The sequence below is a fragment of the Mustela putorius genome, unplaced genomic scaffold (assembly GCF_011764305.1).
Source record: "Mustela putorius furo isolate JIRA1106 unplaced genomic scaffold, ASM1176430v1.1 tig00003985_pilon_pilon_pilon, whole genome shotgun sequence".
Classification (NCBI taxonomy): Eukaryota; Metazoa; Chordata; class Mammalia; order Carnivora; family Mustelidae; genus Mustela; species Mustela putorius.
In genome coordinates, this window is record NW_025422125.1 from 1,406,492 (window position 1) to 1,430,810 (window position 24,319).

The following is a 24,319-nucleotide window of genomic DNA, read 5'->3' on the forward strand; positions in this document are numbered from 1 at the left end:
ACATTTGGTTTGTTTTAAGCCACAAAGTTTGTGGTAATATTTTACACCAACTGTAGGAAATTAATATAAATTTTGGTACCTGGAAGTGGTATGCTGTACACAAAATATATAAAAATTGTGTAAGTTGAAGTTTTAATAAAATTGTGGAAGTGGCTTTGTAATTGGGCAGTGGTCAGCATGATAGAAGCATGATAGAAAATTGGGCAGTGATCAGCATTATAGAAAATCAACATGATAGAAAAGGCTTAGACTGCCTTCAACAAAACTGTTGGAAATGTGCATATTAACAATTCTGCTAGTGAAGGCTCAGAAGGAAGTGAAGGGCACAATAGAAAAAAACTGTATATTGTCTTAGAGAACACTGAAATTGTTATAAACAGACTCTTAGTAGACTTATAGATATTAAAGATGCTGTTGCTGAGAGTTCAGAAGGAAATGAGCATGTTAGTAGAAACTGGAGGAAAAGGGATTCTTGCTATACAGTGGCAGAAAACTTAGCTGAGTTGTGTCCTACAGCAAGGTGGGAAGCAGAACTTAACAGTGACCTGAGTTATTTAGCTGAAGAGATTTGCAAGCAAAGTATCAAAAGATGTAGCTTGGTTTCTTCTTGCTGTTTATACTAAAACACAAGTGCAAAGACATAAATTAAGGAAAGAACTGTTAAGCAAAAGGGGATAGGTCTTCTATGACTAGATAATTTAGGAAATTATCAGCCTGTGCAGACTGTAAAAGATTCTAAAATTAGGGGATTCACTGTCAGAAAAGCATGTTCTTGAGAGAAAGACAAAGATGTGGCTAGATAGCATTTTGCTAGTGACTCAGAAGGATCAAAAGAGCACAGTAGTTACACAGGGGGCTCTTTAAAGAGATTATGCATATGACTCATGGATCCCCTTAATTATCTCAGTAAAAGCCAAAATTAGAGATGGTATGGCTAAGGGGATTATTTAGGAGACTTGTGGAGAAACTTCTTGTCTCATAGAATGAATCTAAATGACATAGTTGGGGGACCCACAAGATTTTGAGGATACTTATACCAACGTAAACACTACCAGCTTGGCCTCAAGAGAGTAGATGAAATGAAAGAAGGCTCAGACCCTCAAAATTCTACAAGTAGGAAACAGGCTGATGAAACTACTCAGCTTCGAACATAGGCTACTTTTCATGAAAAAGGAAGGATGACTCAGAGGGTGGAGCTGCAAGCCCAAAGGATAGAGCCACATTCACAGAGACTCAATAGATTCCAGGCCTTGAAACCTAAAAAAAAATTGCCCAGGTGGATTTCAAAACTGCTTGGTATTGGTGGCTCATTGTTCCTTCCATCTTCTCCCCTTTTTCTTGGGAATATCTATAACTGCTTTTTTGTATCTGTCCTACCACTATATTTTGGGAGAAAATTACTTGTTTTGTAGATTCACAGGTGGACAGATGGTAAGAAATTTCACCCTAGGATGAATTATAATAAGAGACTCACCATATATAGTTTAGATAATTTAGATGATGAAATTTGTGACTTTTGAGCAGATAATAATTAGATGAGGTTTTGGACTTCAGTTGATGCTATTAATCAGTTGAGACTTTGGGGGAACTTGGAATAATTTGGATATATTTTGTATGTGGGATGGATGTAAAACTTTTGGGTCCAGAGGGTGAATTGTAGCAGGCAGAATAATGACCCCCACAAAATGTCCACATCCTAATCCCCAGAACCTGTAAATAGGTCACCTTACATGGTAAAAGTGCATACAACTGGGCAGTTATTTTGTAGGATTCAGGCAATGTGGGATTTTATGATATTGTCTCATGATTAGATTTAGGTTATGCATTTTTAGAGAAGATGTGATGCTGTACCCCTCCCAGTGCATCATATTAATGACACAAGATATTAATATATCTAATTACAGGTGATACCAGACTTTCCACCATAAAAATACCACTTCCTTGCTTCTCATTAATAAGTATCTTGCAGAGGGATATTTTGAAACCATGAAGATATCTTGATTCTGGCCATACTTTGGTCCACTAATTTTAATATCTGTTAATGGTTCTTTCCTGAAAATACTGTGCTATTTACTATAGTGATTTTCTATTTTTCTTATTCATTCTAATTTGTGATATAAAATTCTATGGTAAGAAAGAGCTGTTAATTCTCCCTCCTATGTGTTGGTTTATATCAGTATGAGATCATATATAGTTACCTTAATCTATGGCTTATACTTCAATAATAACACTATTTTGTTGCTCAAATATTCTCACTTTGACCATTGTGATCAATTTCATGGTGGTTCCTGTGTCCTTTCATCATATCCTTGTAATTACTTTTTAGCTTTTCCTTACTTTCTGACATCACAAGACATTCTAATCTCATCTTGTATTTTCCATGCTCCAGATCTGGAATCTCCTATTTCTCTAAGAAATCCTGGTTATTTTTTGGAGAATGGTATTTAGAAACCAAGATCTGGCTGTTAATGTGCTCATTGCTACTGGAGTGGCATTGCTTCTAGGCTTTCTCAGGAGACAGACATGGATACATACTTACCTGTATTTACTTCTATATCTATCTGTGTACTTTTTTAAAAATTTATTTGACAGACAGAGATCACAAGTAGGCAGAGAGGCAGGCAGAGAGATAGAGGGGGAAGCAGGCTCCCTGCCAAGCAGAGAGCCCGATGCGGGGCTCGATCCCAGGACCCTGGGATCATGACCTGAGCTAAAGGCAGAGGCTTTAACCCACTGAGCCACCCAGGTGCCCCTATCTGTGTACTTTTTAAAAAATGAGTTTACATTGATTCTTTCCATTCTAATCAAATACATGATAATCATTGTAACTTCCCCCCTTTGTTTATTTTTAATGTCCATCTCCAGTAGTAACAAATCTAATTTTTAATATTCATAACATACTTTTTTTGAAAAAAAATTATTTGTCAGAGGGAGAGAGAGAGAGAGTGAACAAGCAGGGAAAAATTCAGGCAGAGGCAGACAAACAGACTCCCCACTGAGCAGGGAGCTGAAACAGGACTTGATCCCAGGACTCTGAAATCATGACCTGAGCTGAAGGTAGACACTTAACTGATTGAGCCACCCAGGCATCCCTATTCATAACATACTTACTTATGTAACCTTAGAATATAAGTATATTAGTTTCAGAATTCCTAGCCCATACCAACTGTGAGCAATAAATTTACCAACTAGAGTATGTTGTTATTGTACAGTTCTTTTTTTAATCTTTTTTTTTTATCTTTAGTCTTATAATACAGAGTAAAAATACTGTTTTCCAAATTACTGTTGTTAGTTCTTTTTGTCCCATCCTCTGCAATTACTATTACTGATTTGTAATATAAGGTTAATTTGTTACTGTGTGTACTTCACTTTAGGTTCTTCTCCCTACCTAGTTGATCTTATTTATTTAGTTATTTTGAGTACATGAAAAGTTACTGTGATTCTATAAGTCAGACCAATGCAAAAAAAAAAAAAGTATGCTCAAAGAGTTGCTCCTCTCTCCTCCCTACCATTCTCACTATCCCATTTTTACCAACCTTTACTCACCAGATGACTACACATAACTAATTCATTAGGTTCTGGTTTACCTGTCCTGTAAAATTGTACACAACATGAAGACACATTTCTATTTTTTTCCATCTCCTTCTTTCTTATTTAAAGCAGAGTATATTATAGATATACTTTAGCACTAGTCTGTTTTAGTTTAAATGTATATAATGGAAATCATCCATATGAGCATGTTGAGAATTTCTTCATTTAAAAAATTTGTATAATATATTTTATTAAACCAGTTATGTCCAAAATATTATTCCCACATGTAACCAATAAAAAAATTTGAATTGATTTACATTTTCTAACTTTTTATTTTGAAATAATCACAGGTTCACAAGATGCTGCAAAGACAGTAGAGAGATGCTGCACATACCTCTCACCCAGTTTCCCCCATAAGATGACATTTTACGTAATTACAGTATAATATCAAAACTAAAGAATATTAGCACAATGTGTATATAGTGTTATGCCATCTTATCACATGTAACCACAATCACAATCAAGATACTATTTCATCATCTCAAAGATCTCCCTGTATATCCTGTGTGCTCACACCCATCACTCTTTGCCCCCACATCACTAAAAAATGGCAACCACTAATATGTTTTCATCTCTATAATTTTGGCATTTTGAGAATATTATACAAATGGAATTATACAGTATGCAACCTGAGATAGGCTTTTTCACTCAGCATAATGCCCTTGAGACCCATCCCAGTTGTTGTGTATACCAATAATTCATTACTTTTTATTGCTGAGTAGTATTCTATTGTATAATTACTGCAATTTGTTTAACAATTCACCCATTGAAGGACACCTAAATTGTATCTACTTTTTGGCTATTGTTTACAAATAAAGCTGCTATTAAAATGCCTGTAGAGATTTTGTGTGGACATGTTATTATTTCTCTGGGATAAATGCTCAGGAGTGTAAAAGATGATCTCTATAGTAAGTACATGTTTAGTTTTCTTTTTAAGAACTTGCAAAACTTTTTTAGAATAGCTATACCATTTTATATTCCCAACAGAAGAATAGGAGCGATCCAATTTCTGTGTATAATAACACCAGCATTTGGTGTTATTGCTATTTTTGATTGTCCTAATAGTTATGCAGTGATATCTCCTTGTGATCTAAATTTGCATTTCCCCAATGCCTCATGATCTTAAACACCTTTTCATGTGCTTATTTGTGAATCACACATCTTTTTCACATCTTGCTCATTTTCTAATTGGATTGTTTGATTTTTACTATTGACTTTTCAGAGTTCTTTATATATTCTAAATATGACTCATTTGTCAAATATATGGTTTGCAAATATTTTCTCTACATTGGTAGCTTGTTTTTTCATCTTTTTAAAAAGGTCATTCACAGAGAAAAGTTTAATTTTGATGAAGTCCAATTTATTGATTTCTTTAATGGTTTGTGCTTTTGTTGTCATGTCTAAAAGCTCTTCAATAAGACTCTTCAACAGATTCCAAACATTTTCTCTTATGTATCTTCTAAAAGTTTTATAGTTTTACATTTAAATGCATAATCATTTTGAGCTAATTTTTATATAATGTGAGGTTTAGGTTGAAGTTTACTTTTGTTGCCTATAGATAAGCAATTGCCTTTTCCAAGAACAATTTGGCTGTACTTTGTGAGGCTATTTGTGGATTCTCCATTCTTTTCCATTGATCTATGTGCTTATCCATCTGCCAATCTTACAGTGTCTTTCTTACTGCAGCAATATAGTAATAATTAATATTAGTAATACCTCCTAATTTATTCTTTATTTTCAAAACTGCATTAGCTCTTCTAGTTCCCTTGTTTTTCTATATATATTTTAGTATAATATTGTCTCTATTAAATATTTTTAAAGGTCTTATTTATTTATTTGTCAGAGAGAGAGAGAGAGAGAGAGCACAAGCAGAGGGAGTAAGTAGCAGGCAGAGGGAGAAGCAGACTCCCCACTAAGCAAGGAACATGATGTGTGACTTGATCCCAGGACCCTGGGATCATGACCTAAGTCAAAGGCAGATACTTTACCAACTCAGTCACCCAGGTGTCCTTCTATCTACAAAATATTTTTTTGAGATTTTGATATGAATTACCTTAAATTTATATATCAGTTTAGGAAGAACATATTCATTACTGGGAATCTTCCACTTCATGAGCACAAGATGTCTCTGAATTTATCTGTATTGTCCTTTACTTCTTTTATCAGCATTTTGTAATTTTCAGCATATAAATCCTGTAAATGTTTTATTTGATGTAAAGCTACTTGTTTTACTTGTTTTTGAGAGTTTGTAAATTGTATTTCTAATTCATTTTCCACACATTCATTGCTAGTATATAAAAATTCAATTGATGGGCACCTGAGTGGCTCAGTTGTTAAGTGTCTGCCTTCAGCTCAGGTCATGATCCCAGGGTCCTGGGATCGAGTCCCACATCAGTATCCCTGCTTGGTGGGAAACCTGCTTTCCCTCTCTCACTCCCCCTGCTTGTGTTTCTGCTCTCACAGTCTCTCTCTGTCAAATAAATAAATAAAATCTTTTAAAAAATAAAATAAATAAAACAAAAATGCAATTGAGCTTTGCATGTTGGCCTTGTACCCTGTAACCTTGATAAATTCCCATATTCGTTGTAGGAGGTTTTGTTAATATATTCTTTATGATTTTTTTAATGTAGAAAATCATGCCATCAGCATATAGAGAAACTTATATTTCTTTCATTCTGACCTGTATGTGTTTTATCTTCTTTTCTTGCCAAATTGCACAGGGTAGAATTCTATTACTATGGTGTATATATCAGTGGTGAGATAAAGCATTCTTGTGTTATTCTCAATCTTAAAAGGAAAGCTTTCACTATCTCACCTTATAGTCTGATGTTAGCTACAGGTTTTATTTATTTATCTATTTATTTTTATAGATGTTCTTTACCAAATTGAGATAATTATCCCCTATCCCTAATTTGCTAGGTTTTTGTTTGTTTCTTTATGAATATATGTTGATTTCTTCAAGTACTTATTCTGTAGAAATAGGTATGATCATGTGATTTTGCTTCTTTAGCCTGTTAATATAGTAGTTTATATTGACTGATTTTTAAATCATATTTGGCCACCTTTCATTCCTGGAATAAATTCCACTTGAGCATAATATATATATGTATATGTATGTAGGTATGTATATGTATATACATAAAATAATACAATGTTTATATAAATATGTATTTATGTAAAACCTAACCTCACAATTATATAAAAATATATAACTCAAACTTCACATATTATATAAAAATTAGCTCAAAATGATTATACCTTTAAATGTAAACCTATTTTATATATATATATATATATATATATATATATATATATATATATATATCTGGTAACATTTTGTATGATTCTTACCCCTAAATTATGAGGGACATTGGTCTATGGTTTTCTTTTTTTGTAATTTTTTTCTGGTTTTGGTATCAGGAGAATACTGACTTCATACAATGATTTGGAAGGGGTTTCCTCCCATTCTATTTTCTAAAAAGAATGATTAGAATTAGTCTTACATTTTCTTTAAACAGTTGGTAGAATTCTCTAGTAAAACCATCTGGGCCTAAAGATTTCTTCAGATGCTACTTTAATTATGAACTGGATATTGTTAATAGTTTTAGTGCTATTCAAATCTATTTCGTGTTGGGTGGGTTTTGGTAGTCTGTGCTTTTTAAAGAACTGGTCTGTTTCATCTTAGTTGTCAAATTTATGTACAGAGAATTGTTTATATTATTCTCTTATTATCCTTTTCAGATCCACAGGATTAGTATGATACCCTCTACTTTTCCCTCTTATTGGCAACTTATGTTTACTGTCTGGTTTTCTTTCTCAATGCTTTAAGAGGATTGTCAATTTTATTGATCTTTGGATACTTGTTCTTTGTACCCAGCTCTTTCACTGGTTTTCTCTACTATTCTGGTTTCAATTCCAAGGATTTCTATCTTATCTTTATTATTTATATTTATTATTTCCTCCTTTCTACTTGCTTTGGATTTATGTTACTCTTCCTTTTCTAAGTTCTTAAAGTGGGCAATTGAGATTACTGACTTCACACTTGTTTTTCTTTTCCAAAATAAGTATTTAAAATAAAATAAAATAAAATAAAATAAAGTATTCAATCCTATGATTTCCCTATTCTCACTACTTTAGCTGTTTTCTGTAAAATTTTGACATGTATTTATATTGTCATTCAGTTCAGTGTAATTTCTTATTTCTCTTGAGACCTCCTTATCTACACATGAATTACTTGGAAGTATGTTTAATATTCATGTTTTTGGAGTTTCTCATTTTGCCTTTCTTTTTTTCACCTTCATTGAATTATAACTGACCTATAACATTGTGTAAGCTTAACGTATACAACATGTTTAATAGATTTTTATATTGCAGAAGGATATCACCACAACATTAGCTACCACCTCTATCCCAACACATAATCACTGTTTTTCTTTTGTGTTTAGAGCATATAAAATTTACTGAGGAACTTTCCAGTATACAATATAGACTATTAGCTATAATCACCATGCTATACATTAGGTCTCCAGAACTTGCTAATTTCATAACTGGAAGTTCATACTCCTTAACCAATCTCTCCATTTTCTCCACCTCTCATCTCCACTCTACTTTCTGTTTTCTAAGTTTGTATTTTCAGTTTCCACAAAATATGTAATATCATACAATATTTTTTTTTCTCTGACTTATTTCACTTACATAATGCCCTGAAAGCTTATCCAGTTATCACAAACCACAGATTTTCCTTCTTTCTCATGGACACTTAGCTTGCTTCCATATTTTGACTATTGGGAATAATGTTGCAATGAACAAAGGGGTACAGTCATCTCTTTGAGAACCTGTTTTCATTTCCTTTGGGTATAGACCCAGAAATGGGATTTCTGGGTCATATGGTAGTTCTATTATTAATTTTCTGAGGAATATCCACAGTTTTCCAATTTGTACTCCCACTAAAAGTGCATATGGGTTCCCTTTTCTCCACATCCTTGCCAACACTTGCTATCTCTTGTATTTTCAAAGATAGCCATTCTAAATAGTGTGAAGTGATTCTGATTTTCATTTCCCTATTAATTAGTGATGTTGAACACTTTTTCATGTACCTATTGGCTACTTGTATGATTTCCTTGATAAACTGCCTGTTCAGTTCCTATGCTTTCTTTAAAATTGGGTTGTTTCAATTTTTACCATTGAGTTGAGCTCTTTCTCTATTTTGGATATTAACCTCTTATCAAAAATATGGTTTGCAAATATTTCCTCCAATTTTATACTTTGCCTTTTCACTTCATTGATTGTTTCTTTTACTGTGCAGAAGCTTTTGAGTTTGATGTACTCCTACTTATTTTTCCTTCTATTGCTTATGTTATTGGTGTTACATCTAGGAATTCACTATAAAGACAATGTCAAGGAATATTTTCCCAATGTTTTCTTCTAGGGTTTTTATGGTTTCAAGTCTCATATTTAAGTTTTTAATCCATTTTGAGTCAATTTTTATAAGTAGTGTAAGATAGGGTTCCAATTTCATTCTTCTGCATGTGGTTATCCAGTTTTCTCAGCACCATTTATGGAAGACACTACTCTCTCCCTAATGAGTACTCTTGGTTCCCTTGTCAAATTCTACTTGACCATGTATGTGAGGGTCATTTCCGAGCTCATGCTTCAGTTCTATTGGTCTGTGTGTCTATTTCTTATGCCAGTACCATATAGTTTTAATTACTACAGCTTTATTTAGTTCAAAATAAGGTAGTATGATACCTCTGACTTTGTTCTTTCTCAGGATTGCTTTGGCTATTTGGGCACTTCTGTTACTCCACAAAAATTCTGGGTTTTTTTTTTTTCGAATTTTGTGAAAAATGTTATTGGAATTTTTATAAGGACTGCATTAACTCTATAGGTGGATCTGGGTAAACAGACATTTTGACAATATTACTTTTTTCAAACTATGAATGCAAGACATGTTTCTATTTGTGTCTTTTCCAATTTCTTTCATTAAAGTCTTAGAGTTTACAGGATATGGATACTTCACCTCCTCATTTAAATTTATTCCTAAGCATTTTATTGTTATTTATGTTATTGTGTGTGAATGGGATGTTTCCTTTCCTTCTTTTTCACATTTCTTTTTGCTAATGTGTAGAGACACAATTGTATTCTGTATGTTGAGTTTGTACCCTGCAACTTTACTAAATTTTTAAAAAAGATTTTATTTATTTATTTGACAGACAGAAATCATAAGTAGGCAGAGAGAGAGGGAGGGAAGCAGGCTCCCTGCTGAGCAGAGAGCCTGATGTGGGACTCGATCCTAGGACCCTAGGATCATGACCTGAGCGGAAAGCAGAGGCTTTAACCCACTGAGCCACACAGGTGCCCCTGCAACTTTACTAAATTTGCTGATTAGTTCAACCAGGTTTTTGGTAGAGCCTTTAGGATTTTCTAAATATAAAATCATATCACATGCAAATGAAAACAATTTTAGTTCTTTTTTTTTCCTATTTGGATGCCTTTATTTTCCTTGCCCAACTGCTCTGGCTATAATTTACATTCTATGCTAAATAAGAGTGGTGAGAGTGGACACCTTGTTCCTGATTTTAGAGAAAAGGTTTTCAGATTTTTACCATTGAGTACGGTGTTGGCTGTGGGTTTGTCATATATATCCTTTATTGTTTGGGGGTATGTTCCTTCTTTACCCAATTTGTTAAGCATTTTTATCATGAAATGATGTGTTTTCTCAAATGTTCTTCCTACTCTTATGTGGATGATTTTTTTAAAATTTTCACTCTATTAATGTAGTGTATCATATTTAATGACTTGGTTAAACCACCCTCGCATCCCAGGGATAAATCCCACTTGATCATGTAGAATGATTCTCTTACTGTACTACTGTGCTTCTGTTTTCATTTATTTCAAGATATTATTAGATTTCTCTCTTTTTTTAATTTTTTATTTTTTATAAACATATATTTTTATCCCCAGGGGTACAGGTCTGTGAATCACCAGGTTTACACACTTCACAGCACTCACCAAAGCACATACCCTCCCCAATGTCCATAATCCCACTCCCCCTTCTCCCAGCCCCCCTCCCCCCAGCAACCCTCAGTTTGTTTTGTAAGATTAAGAGTCACTTATGGTTTGTCTCCCTCCCAATCCCATCTTGTTTCATTTATTCTTCTCCTACCCACTTAAGCCCCCATGTTGCATCACCACTTCCTCATATCAGGGAGATCATATGATAGTTGTCTTTCTCTGCTTGACTTATTTCGCTAAGCATGATATGCTCTAGTTCCATCCATGTTGTTGCAAATGGCAAGATTTCATTTCTTTTGATGGCTGCATAGTATTTCATTGTGTATATATACCACATCTTCTTGATTTATCTTTTGATTTTTTCTTTGACCTATTCATTATTCAGGATCATGTTGTTTAATCTTCACATATTTGTGAATTTTCCAGCTTTCTTCTAGTTATTGATTTTTAGTTTCATTCCATTGGGGTTGGAAGAAATGCTTGGTATAATTTCAGTCTTCTTAAATTTGCTAAGATTTGTTTTATGACCTATCATGTGATCTATTCTGGGGACTATTCTAGGTACACTTGAGAAGAATGTGCATTCTGCTGCAGTTGGAATAAATGTGCTATATATATCTGTTAGTTCCATTTGGTCTAAAATATGGTTCATTTCTGTAAGGACCTACTTAGCAAGAGGCTTTCATTAAAGTTAAACTGTCCCTGCTCCCCTTCCCCCGGGGGATTCACTTAAAACAAGTCCTGGAAACCAGCTCCAGGTAACAAAGCCCAGATACAAGGGAGGGGCAGGCCAGGTAGAGACATCCAGTCAGTGGGGGGATGCATACTGTCTCCCTGGTTAACAAGGAGTATGGGCCCCGCCCTTTGGGAGCCTTTTGGGCGCCAATCCTAACCAAGTTATGATAGGCTAAATCAAATGTCTACTAGGGTAAATTGTAACTCATTTGGTAACCTGGCATCACTGTGGAGTTTACTGTGTGTGTTACAATCTCTTTGTTCACCTGTGCGTGGCCAGGCCCGACCGCATGGCCTTTGCCCTTAAAAGCTAGTCTGTGAAACAGAAGGGTCGCCCTCTCTTGTAAGAGGTGCATCCCCAAGCATTCGGTTAGATTCTTGATGCTTGGCGTGAAATAAAGCTTTGCTTGACCTTCGCTTTATATCAGTCTCCTCCTTTAATCACGGACCCATTATTGGGGCATAACAATATCCATTGTTTTCTTGTTGATTTTCTGTCTGGATAATCTTATCTATTGTTGAAGTGGAGGTATTTAAGTCCTCCACCTATTGTACTTTTCTCTATTTCTCTCTTACAGTTTTTGCTGATAGTGATTGCTAATTATATATAGGTGCTGTCATATTGGGTACACATATATTTATGATAGCTACATATTATTAATGAATTGACCCCCTTATCATTATAGAAAGTCCTTCTTTATCTTTTGTTATTATTTTTAGTTTATTCTATTTTGTCTTATGTAAGTATAGCTACCCCTGCTCTCTTTTGGTTTCCACATGTCTGAACTATTTTTTGGCCTCTTTTCACTTCAGGCCTGTATGTCCTTAAATCTGAAATAAGTCTCTTTTAGCATATCATAGGGTACTATTTTTTTTTTAATCCATCTAGCCACTCTATGCCTCTTGATTGGAGAATTCAATCCATTAATATTTAGAGTAATTATTGATAAAATCTTACTAATATCTTATTAATTATTCTTTGGCTATTTCTAGCTCTATTTTTGTTCATTTCTTGTTGCCCTTTTTATGGATAAATTGATTATTTTTTAAGTGGTGTGCTTTGATTTTCCTCTCTTTATCTTTTGTGATTCTACTGTAAGTTTCTTGTGATTGGTGTGAAACTTACATAAAACATTTCATATAAAACAGCCTATTTTATGCTAATAATTTAACTTGGATCTCATTCCAATACTCTATATTTTTAGATTTTATGTATTTATTTGAGAGAGAGAGAGCAAGTGCACAAGCAGGGCAGGGGCAGAGGGAAAAGGACAAGCAGGCCCCCCACACTGAACAGGGAGCAGGATGCCGGTTTTAATCCCAGAAAACCAGGATCACGACCCAGTCCACAGGCAGACACTCAACTGACTGAGCCACCCAGGCACCCCCATTTATGCCTTTTTAAATATTGCATATCTATTAATGTATTGTTGAAACTAGCTAGTTTTCAAACTTTTGTCCTTTAGCTTTTAGAAATAAGTAGCTAACACATCACCATATTATAGTATTAGGGTATTCTGAATCTGCCTATATGCTTACTTTTACCAATGTGCTACATATTTTCACATTACTGATTAGTGTATTTTTGTTACAGCTTAAAGAACTCTTCAGAATTTCTTGCAAGGCAGGTTTAGTGGTGATGAATTCCCTCAGCTTTTGTTTATTAGGTTTCACCTTCAACTCTGAAGGACAATTTTGTTAGGTAAAATATTCTTGGTAGGCAGTTTCTTTCTTTTAGCACTGTGAATATATCATCCTATTTCTCCTGAACTATAAGGTCTTTGCTGAGAAATTCAGGAATGGTCTTATGGGGGTTCCTTTTTATGAGAGAATAATTCTTTCTTGCTGCTTTAAAAATTCTCTGATCTTTAGTTTTAGACAGTTTTATTATTGTGTCTTTGACAAGTTGTTTTGGAATGAAATTTTGTGATAACTTATTAGCTTCATGAATGTAGATGTCCAAATCTTTCCCCAGGTTTGGGAAGTTCTCTGTCATTATTCCTTTATGCTTTCAATCCCTTTCTCCCTCTCACTTCCTTCTGGGAGTACATTATTTTGCTGGAAGTACATTATTTTGCTTGATGTTGTCCCGTAAGTCCAATAGACTTTTTTCACTCCTTTCCATTCTTTTTTTTTTCTCCTTTTACTGGATAATTTCAATTGGTTTGTCTTCTAACTCACTGATGCTTCTGTTTGCTCAAGTCTGTTTTTGAAGTTCTTTATTGAATTCTTTTGTTCAGTCATTGTATTTTTCAGATCCAAATTTGTTTCTTTTTTGTTTTCTCTTTGTTGAAATTCTCATTTTTAAAAAAGATTTATTTATTTATTTTAGAGAAAGAAAGCATGAGCAGGAGGGGCAGAGGGAGAGGGAGAGAGAATCTCAAGCAGAATCCATGCTGAGTGTGGAGCCTGACATGGGGTTCAATGTCACGACCCTGAGATCATGACCTGAGCTGAAACCAAGGGTTGGACACTCAACCAATTGCACCACCCAGGTGTCTCTCAACTTCTTGTTTTGTTCTTGAATTGTTTCCTGATATTGTTACACTATTTATTTGTGTTATCTTATAGTTTCTGGGCATCTGTATAACAATTATTTTAAATTCTTTGTCAGCAATTCCTGGATCTCCATTTCTTTGAAGCCAGTTATTGGAGGTTTACTGTATTCCTTTGGTGGAGAAATGTTTCCAAATTCTTTCAGTCCTTATAGCCTTGTGTAGATATCTGCTCACTGGAAGAAGAAGTCACCTCTTTTAGACTTTATAGAGTTACTTTTGGAAAAGAAACCTTTCACCTATAAGTGGGGGCATGCTTAGGTGTGCTATGATCCTTAGTCTAGCGGTACAGGCTTCTAAGTGTGGGAGAACATGGTAGCACCAGGTCTAGAGGGAGTATGTTGTCTCTTTAGTTCAGGCTGCTGGGCTCCACAGGATTATCAACTGTGTGACCCTTAGTGAGCACTTCAGGGGGTCCACAGTGGATGCAAGTGTTGCTGAGTTCCCAAGTGTCACCTCTGGGTCCAGCAGCTAGAGATAGTGACAGATAGCAGTGGTGGTTTGACCTGGTGGTATACACACAGTCAGCTGTAAGATCCAGTTAAAGGTGCCCATGTATAGGCAGGGGTCATTTGCAGACATACACATAGGGACCAGAGCAGGCAGCAAGGGCTGGGGCTATCTATGGGCTCACTGGCTACTGCAGAGTTCCTGGACATCACTGTGATCTCACACGGGTGCACATTCTACCCTGAGGCATATATACATCAGTGGAGCTTGGTGATGGGGTTCAGGCTAGGGTGTGCAGATGCACAGCTAGAGGGGCTAGCTAAAGGCAGGCATAGTAGTGTCAGCTAGTGATCTGCTGTGATCTGCCTGATCTGGGTCCACAAACAGCTGTAGAGGCCCTGGTTGTTGGTATGCTCACACTCTGCCCAAGGGCATGCACACTACAGTGTTACTGGTGATAAGGGTTGGGCTAAGTGCATGCATGTGCATGGAGGGCCAGCTACCAGTGAGCATAATGGTGCTGGGGGGACCAGGCTTTTGGCATGTTCAACCATGTTTGCACATTCATTTTTTAAAAATATTTTATTTATTTATTTGACAGAAAAAGACATAGTGAGAGAGAACACAAACAGGGGGAGTGGGAGAGAAAGAAGCAGGCTTCCCACCAAGCAGGGAGCCTGATGTGGGGCTCGATCCCAGGACCCTGAGACCATGACCCAAGCCAAAGGCAGATGCCCAATGAATGAGCCAGCCCGGTGCCCCATGTTTGCACATTCTTACCTCAGAACGTATGTGCTGTGGTAGAAGCCAAAGACAGGTATCAGACCAGTGGTATGCAGCTGCACAGCTGGACTAGACTAGCCCACAATGAGCGCACAGTGGTAGTGGTCAGCCTAGGAGACCTAGGCTGGCATTTTCCACTCATTAAGCCGCAGAGGCCCAAGCAGGCTGTAAGCATGTCTCTTGGGCTCCAGTAGGGGTGGCACAAGTCCCAGGCAGGTACCATTTTAAACTTGGGCATCTGCAGAGATCTTGGATGACTGCCAGTGTGGTTCCTGGGCTCCATCAAGGGTGAGGGAGTAGAGAGTAACTCAGGTGGCTGGCATTAGGGAACATGACTACTATGGGGAGAAAGCTGGTGAAATCTACAGTGGGTTCACACTGTTGAACACATACCACTGTTGAACTGTTGGCTTTAGCAGTGATGAAATCTGCTGAGTTTGCCTGCAGAGCAGGTATCTGTGAACTGTGATCACTCCCAGTGCATGTCTGTAACAGCCTACGCTTTTCTTCCTTATTCCTAGCCAGCTATGTACATCTCAGCTTTGCTAATCTGAGTGGGGTAAAACTGAAGATGGACCTTCACACAGTGCCCTGAGAGGATGGAGAAGCTGGTTGTTCACATTATTCTTCCTTTCATGGTGAGGGGAAGATTTTCTAGCTGGGAAGTTCCTTCTTGGCACTGAACAATGACACCTTGGAGAATGGGATGATATAGGCAAATGAAGTCAGTCTTTTTTCTCTTCTAGCACAATTATTCTCAGGTATTTTTTTTTTTTCTCTTGGTTCCACTGTGTTGCTAAAACTTCCTAAGTGAACTCTATAGGTATGCCAAAGCTATTTGTGTTCACAAACATCTATCCAATCATTGATCTTTGTGGGTAGGATGGAGAACCCGGGTTCTTCAATGTTGCCATTTTTCCCTCTAAGCCTTATGTTGCCTTTTGTTACTGATTTTTAGTTTGATTCCATTGTGGTCAGAGAAGACATTATGCATAATTCCATTTTTTTGCATAATTCCATTTTTAAGGTATTTTTAAAGTTTGTTTTATGGCCCAGGATATGGTCTATCTTGGTATGTGTTCTGTGGCCACTGAAAATAAATTTATATTTTTCTGTTGTTGGTTGGAGCATTCTATAAGTTCTGCTGGCTGATAGTATTCTTGAATTTTTCTAAATAATTTCTGATTTTCTATTTAGATGCTCTTTCAGTTGTTGAGAGAGAGGTGTTATTTTTTTAAAATATTTTGAGTTTTTATCTAAATTTTAGTTAACATATAGTATAACATTAGTTTCAGGAGTAGAATTTAGTGATTCATCACGTATATACAATACCCAGTGCTCATCACAACAAGTGCCCTCCTTAATACCCATCAGCCATTTAGCTCAATCCCTGCCTGCCTCCCTCCATCAACCTTCAGTTTGATAATGATCATTAAGTGTCTCTTATGGTTTGCTTCCTTCTCTTTTTTCTTTTCCCTTATGTTCATCTGTTTTGTTTCTTAAATTCCACATATGAGTGAAATCATGTGATATTTTTCTTTCCCTGAGTGACTTATTTCACCTGGCATAGTACATTCTAGCTCTGTCCACCTTGTTACAAATGGCAAGATTTCATTCTTTATGATGGCTGAGTAATAGTCCATTGTATAAATACACCACTTCTTTACCCACCCATCAGTCGATGGACATCTAGGCTCTTTGGGCTCAACAATTTGGCTATTGTTGATAATGCTGCTATAAACATTGGGGTGCATGTGCCCCCTTTGAATCTGTATTTTTTTATCCTTTGGGTATATATATACCTAGTAGTGCAATTGCTGGGTCCTAGGGTAGTTCTATTTTTAACGTTTTGAAAAGGTTTATTTATTCATTTGAGAGAGAGAGAGAGAGGATGAGAAAGAGAGAGAAGAAAGAGAGAGAAGGAGAAAGAGAGAGAGAGAAAAAATGAGCAGGGAGCAAGGAGCCTGATACAGGGCTCTATCCCAGGACCTCAAGATCATGACCTGAGCTGAAGGCAGAAGCTTAACCCACTGAACCACCAATGTGCCCCTCTTTTTAACTTTTTTGAGGAATCTCCATATTGTTTTTCAGAGTTGCTGCACCAGTTTGCATTCCTACCAACAGTGTAAAAAGGTTCTAAGAGAGGGGTGTTAAAATCTTTGAGTATAATTGTAAATTTTTCTACTTTTCCTTTCAGCTCCACAGATCTTTGTTTCATGTCTATGGAAGTTTTGTTGTTTATTACATAAAACATAAAGGCTTAGGATTTCTGTGTTTTCTTGAGCACTTTTTATAATTCCAGTTTGATTTATCTATAGTGTTTCTGAGTATATCTCATTGTATATATTTTTAGTGGTAGTTTTAGGTATTACATTTTACATATATAACTCATCACAGGCTACTGGTTTCAACATTTTACCTGTTTGCTGAAATGTACAAACCTTACCTCCTTTTAACATTCTTTATGCTCCCCCCTTTATAATGCAATTGTCTTAAACTTTTCTGTCGTATACATTGAGAATCACATCAGATCATACTGTAAATTTTGTTTTATCCCAATAGAGCTAAAACACAATTTGCTTTAACCATCAAACACAATTGGGAAACTCAAGAGGAAAAGGAAAGTCTATAAAATTTACCCATATATTTGCTTTTTCTATTGTTAATTTTTCTTTCCCGATATTTTAAGATTCCTTCTTTTGTTGTGTCTTTTTTGTTTAGAGAACTTACATTAGCCATTCTTCTAGGAGAGGTCTGCTAGCAACAATTTCTCTTAGTCTTCTGTTGTTTGGATTGAATAACTTCTGTTATTCTAAAAATTCAGTTTCTCTCCCCTGTCCTCTCCATTCTATTGTTGAGCCCATCCATTGGATTTTTAAGTTTCATTTATTGCATTTTGCAGTTCTATAATTTTTGCTTAGTTTCTTCTTATTTATATCTTCTATTTATTTGCTGAATTTGTATTTATTTTTTTAAGATTTTATTTATTTATTTGACAGATAGAGATCACAAGTAGGCAGACAGGCAGGCAGAGAAAGAGAGAGGAGGAAGCAGGCTCCATGCTGAGCAGAGAGCCCAATGTGGGGCTTGATCCCAGGACCCTGGGATCATGACCTGAGCTGAAGGCAGAGACTTTAACCCCCTGAGCCACTCAGGCACCTCTGAATCTGTACTTCTTTGCAGAAACTTTCTATTACTTGGCTGAGATTCTCTATTTTTTCTTCAAATGTATTCCTAATGGCTCATTAAAGCATTTTTATAGTGGCTACTTTAAACTTCTTGTCAGATCATTAACATCTGTGTCATCTTGATGTTGATTTCTATTGATGGTCTTTTCTCATTTATGTTGTGATGAATCATCTTGGTAAGATTTTGACAAATGATTTTTGACTGAGGCCTGTACAATTTGGGTACGATATGAGTCTTGTTCTTACTTATATCTTCTGTTATAGCAGGCCTCCTCTGACACTACCACTATAAGGTAGGAGGAGCACTGCCTCATTTCTGCCAGGATGGAGTCAAAGTCCAGGTTTTCCACTTGTCTTCCATTGACATCTCAGTGGAAGGTAAGAACCTGTTGCTATTGCTAGGCAGGTGTAGGTGTTCAGACTTCTCACTACACCTCTGCTGATACCATTCTGGCTGGAGGAGGAGGGGTAGCTCATTACTGCTCCCCAAATGGTCTCTTCTCCACTGAAATCATAGTGTGCTAACCTTATTACCACTGAGTGGTGGTGAAAGTCCTGTATTTCTACCAAGCCTCCTCTGATGTTACTCCAATGCTAAATAGGCATGGGCGTCCAGGTGCTTCATGTAGTCTCCACCGATACCATTGAAAGTGGAGGATGGGGTCTCATTACCACCAGGTAAGGAGGAAAGTCTGTGTCCCCACTTGGCCTTCTTGACAGCACTGCATGGAATCAGGGGAGAAAGGCTCAGGTGATTGCTACAGCCTAGAAAAGGTAGAAATCTAGATTCTCCACTCAGCATTTGCTGGAAGGGGTGGAGGTAGGGCTGCGTTTTTCTTCTGTGCTATTTTGCTGGAGTAGAGAGGTTACTATCTAAATTGTTTCTGAGTTTTAGGGCTGTTCCTTTCCAGGTCCTTTGTCTAAAGAGAGTAGGCTTTTGTTGATACCTCTTTTGACTGCATCTGTTGGTGTTCTCAGGTTGTCAGCTTCTACACTACCCATCTGGGAGATGAGGCAAAGATAAAATCCAGGTGAGTTGTGGTCATGTCATTCCTCAGGTCCTAAGGTCCCTAGCCAGTCTGGTTCACCTTCTTCCTTCCATATTTGAGAGTCTTCTTGTGTTATTTTTATATATAATGCCCAGAGATTTTAGCTGTACTAAGTAGAAGAATAATATATGCATATAAAATATATCAAATATTTTAGTGCATGTATATGTGTATATATGTACTTTTTTCCATCACCAAAGTGACAAAAAATTATTGAAATGAGATTGGAATTAGGAGTTGAGCATAGGTAAAGGATAGAAATGTGTTCTATTCTGTATAGTTTGTGTTTTTTGCCAGATACATATATTGCTTATATTTTTAAAAAATCACCAACATTTAGAGCAGTAGGTACTTTTCAGTGCTTGTCCGACATGATATGTCTTGAGAAATTGAAACTTCTGTCCTCTCTTTCTTCTTAAGACTCTCTCATTTCCAGGGCCTGTGTCTCCTAGTTCCATCACTGACCAATCCTTCTCAATCTGTTTTGTAATCTCTTCTATTAGCCCTTCAAACACTGGCACTTCTTAGTTTTCAGTTCTTGGTTTAACATTTATTCTCTCACACAAGTATTCATTAGGCAAAAATATCCATTCATATTGTCTTAAACACCATCTCTATGCTGTTAAAGGCCAACTCTATTTCTCTAATCCTGTTTCCTTCTCTGACCTTAGATGTCACACAGGCTGAAATGCGTTTTTTTTCCCCTTTCAAATCTGTCCTCCTTCATTCTTATATATCTCAGTAAATGGCAACTTCATCCTTCCAATTGATCAGATTAAAAACCTGGAAGTTACCCATGACTCCTCTCTTCTATATTCCACATGTGATTTGTCAGCAAATCCTGTTGGCTCTGACTTCAAAATACATTTAGAATTTGACCACTTCTAATTTGACCATCTCCACTATTACTATCCTCATCTAAAATACAACCATTTTCTGATTGCACTGTTAAAACAGCTTCCTAATTAGTTTCTTTCCTTCTACCCTTATTTCTACACAGTATCCAGAATAGTCCTGTTAAACATAAATCAGATTGTGTTATTTCTCTTAAAAACCTCCCTTTTATCTTACTCAGATACAGTAAAATCAAAATCCTTCCAAGGACCTATAGAATTTACTCAGCTTTCTCTATTTTCTTTCTGAATCCATCTTCTTCTATTTCTTTTTTGTTTGTTTGCTTAATCTTTTTTAGCTGTTTTAGCTAAAAACGATTTTTGCACTTTGAACATGATAGGCACATTTCTTCTTCAGGGATATTGTGCTTACCATTATCTCAGCCTAGAATGCTTTTCCCTCAGATTATCTGAAAAAAAAAATCACTCCTTTATTTCCTATGAATCTCTGCTCAAAATTTGTCCTTTTAGTGAGTCCTTATTGTATTTTAAAATTGCAAAATCACTTTCCAACCCTTCCTATTCCTCTTCTCTGCTTTATTTTTCTTCTTAATGTTTATTACCATCTAATATACTATGTATTTTACTTATTTTGCATATTGTTTTTCTACTTCCTTTAGAATGTAAATTCTAAAGATGAATGTAAAGGGCTGTACCTCCAGGGCCTAAAATAGTACCTGGCAAATAGTGGGTACTCAATACATATTGGTTGAATGAATATCACTCAAGTAATAAATCAATAAATGAAATTTGGGCTTTAGACCAAGAGTCAAGAAATTACAGCCCATAGGCCTGCTCCCTATTTTATAAACAGAGTTCTATTGGAATATTCATTTGTTTATATGTTGTCTATGGCTGCTTTTCCAATATAAAGGTGGAGTTGAATAGTTGTAAAAGATTTCTGTGACCTGCACAGCCTAAAATACTTACCATAAATATTTTCTTTGAGTAAACTTTGTTATTCCTTACTTTATTCCAGCTACTTCCTAAATACTGCTTTCTCAATATCCTTCAGGAATCTGACTTTCAACTCGCAGCAAATCGAGTTTTTTTTTTTCCATCTTCCCCCAAACTTTCCCATTCTCTATTTCTTATATTTATGAAAGACAGCCCCATCCATCTAGTCAGCCAAGTCAGAAATCCAGAGTTCAGACATCTTCCACTCCCGCATTTTCCACTTCTAATCACTAAGTCCTATGCTTTTCCATACATGAATAGTATCTTCCCACCACCCTGACTCAGACTACAGTTATTTATTGATCTGACAATGGCACTACCCTCTCTCCTGTAATCTATCCTTCACACTACAGACAAGATAACATCTCCTGAATGTAAGTCTATCCATCATACTATTCTACTTTTAAGCAATGCTTTCCCAAGCCTGTAGGAACAATGACAAACATTCCAAACTCTTCAACGAGACAAGACAAGGTCCTTTTAGGACCTGGCCCTGTTTGCCTCCATTCACATCTCTGGCCACTGCTATTTTTATTTCATGTTCCAACAATACCAAATTTCTTGAAGTTTAAGGTGTTTGGCCTTTGTTCATGCTGGGTCATCTCCTTGAAATTTCCTTTCCCTATTTTCCTTTATTTCCACATTTAGTACTTACATAGGTTGTACTTCTCTGCAAGTACCCATCCTTGATAATCCCAAATTGTCCTCTATGCCCAATAATATCACCATTCAAAAATGATTCATCAGGCAGCATTTCATAGTGATTAAGTACATCAACTCTAAGCCGGGCTACTTGGATTTAAACCCTGTCTCTCTTACTAGCTAAGTAGCCTTGGACATGTGACTTTCACATAGTATAGGTTTATTATCATCTTCACATTTCAGCTAAAAAAATGACTATCAGAGAAGTTGTTTGATGTTACACAGATAATATAGAAGAGAATGCCAGTTGTAATCCAATATATATTATCTTATTTTCTTTTAGAAAAAGAACTAAAGACTAATCTGGGCACTAGAGGGCCCCAATTGAAAACTATACTTCCTTAACTCATCCACCAGATGTGACCACTGGATTATTTTGGAATGTTATTTACATACCATTTATTTACATAAAAGTGATATACGTGGTTTCCAGGCCCTGGCCTTAAAGGAAAGTGTTATATCCTTCATTTGACTTTCTTTCATCCTTCTCAACTGATATAATATAGAAGGTATTTATATGGTCATGCAGGTGAAGCAGTACCTTAGAGATGGCAGAACAACAAGAAAGAAGGAAACTGGGTTCTTGCCCCTGTCAAGTCACCATACCAGCACTGGAATACCTTACTGGACTATTTCCTAATCAAGTAATAAATGTTTCTTTTGTTGGAGCCACTGTGTTTGTATGTAGAGTCTTAGAAACCTAACCTGTATCCCACCAAATATAGGTTAGTGGTAATATAGGTGGTAAGTGGCAGAGCTTGGGTTTAGACTGTGTCATTAGACTCCTCCCCCTGCAGAAAAGTTTTTATTGAATTATACCTTCCTAGGATGTTACTGGCTGCTAGAAAGCTTAGAGCCAGATGAAGGGCCATCTGTAACAAGTGCACAGGACTTGTTAATGATTATTTCTTGTCTAGCCTCATTCCTGGATTCATTTTCTGTCTCTATACTTAATTTTTCTTTTTTATTTGACCTAATTATAATGTATAGTACCTTGAGTTTTATATACCATATAAAATATACCACGGTATTTTTGTTTTTGAAATGAGATGAGGTTTAAAAAGAATAGGTATTTCTTTATGGTTTCATTATACATGCAACACTTTTATATCTATCATCTTCATTTGTATATATGGCTATCTTCATATTAAGCTGTTAACTCTGTAAAGGCAGGAACAATGATTTTTTTTCTTCTTCTATACCAAGTACATCTGATAATGGTGTCTGATAATAAAATAGTTACAGAATTGAGCCTGGTGTCTGATAATAAAATAGTTACAGAATTGAGCAATATTTGCTAAATGAATTTCACAGTGTCAGAAATGCTATTAAATGCCATTGTGTCATAATGGAATTTCCTTCCATTACCAGCTTGAGCAAGGGAGGGAGACACAACTCTAAAAGTTGGTTAGGAGAAAGTGTCACATGCTTGGAGAAGTGATAGTGAGAACAGGGAATACATACCTTGATGAAGTGCTCGATTAGAATTTCCACCACAATGTTCTGGAATTTGATGTTCATCATGGCAGCAACAGTGTCCTCCTGAGCTCTCATCAGAGTGGGCCCAAAGATAACACCCATGTTGGAGGGGGTCATAAGATTCTCTTTGCTGTGCTCACATACACTGCCAAAAGAGAAAAAAAATGATTAACAAAATTCTCTCCAAGAACTCCTTGTAACCAAGACTATGTTAAATGATATAGGGGGAAAGAGAAACTAAAAAGTAGGAGAAAAGGCAAGTCTAAAATATATACGAGAAGAAAATACCACAAAGAAAACAAGTAGCAAAGAATAAAAGATAGTATATTATTAGGTACCTAAGTGAGACATAGCTAACTTAGTAGCATTGTAGGAGTTAAGAGAAGGAGAGTAGGCAGCTATAGTTAGAAAGTTATTTAGAAAGACAGGAAAGAAGCAAGACAACATTCTAGGCAACAAATATAGCATGTATAAAGGATGCATAAAAAAACCAAAACACTTAGAGAAGTACCTACCAGCTTCACCAGTCTGACTTCAGTCAGGAATCTAGCCCCTCCCCCACCCCTAGTTTGAAAGTAAAAAAACTCAAAGAGCTAGAAGGGATCTTTAAAATTAGCCCTTTATCATCACTGTCCTCAATTTACAGATGAAATCTCTCTCTCTCTCTCACACACACACACCCCAAAACAAAAACAAAACGAACAAAAAAAAAAAAAACAACCCAGAGGTCCAAAGAAGAAAGGGGATTTCCTTGAAATCAGTCAGTCAGTCTCATCAGAGTAAAGCCTGCAATCACCAATATTCTGATTCCTAATCACTCTCCTTTCTAAAATTCTCTGTAGGGGCTTTGTAGCTCTTATAGGATAGGGCCGACTCTCTTCAAAGTTGCAATTTATAGCCTATTTTCTAATCCTAGTGTACAG

At 36.1% G+C, this 24,319-nt stretch overlaps 1 protein-coding gene across 1 annotated transcript in view; it reads right to left on the minus strand.

Annotated features, from left to right (window-relative positions):
* The window catches only part of LOC101679362 (oligophrenin-1), a 307,195-nt gene that overhangs the window by 106,244 nt on the left and 176,632 nt on the right, over positions 1–24,319 (minus strand). The window contains exon 15 of the mRNA XM_045071280.1: positions 23,382–23,541. Coding sequence (XP_044927215.1) covers positions 23,382–23,541 — 160 coding nt within the window. The remainder of the gene's footprint in view (positions 1–23,381; positions 23,542–24,319) is intronic.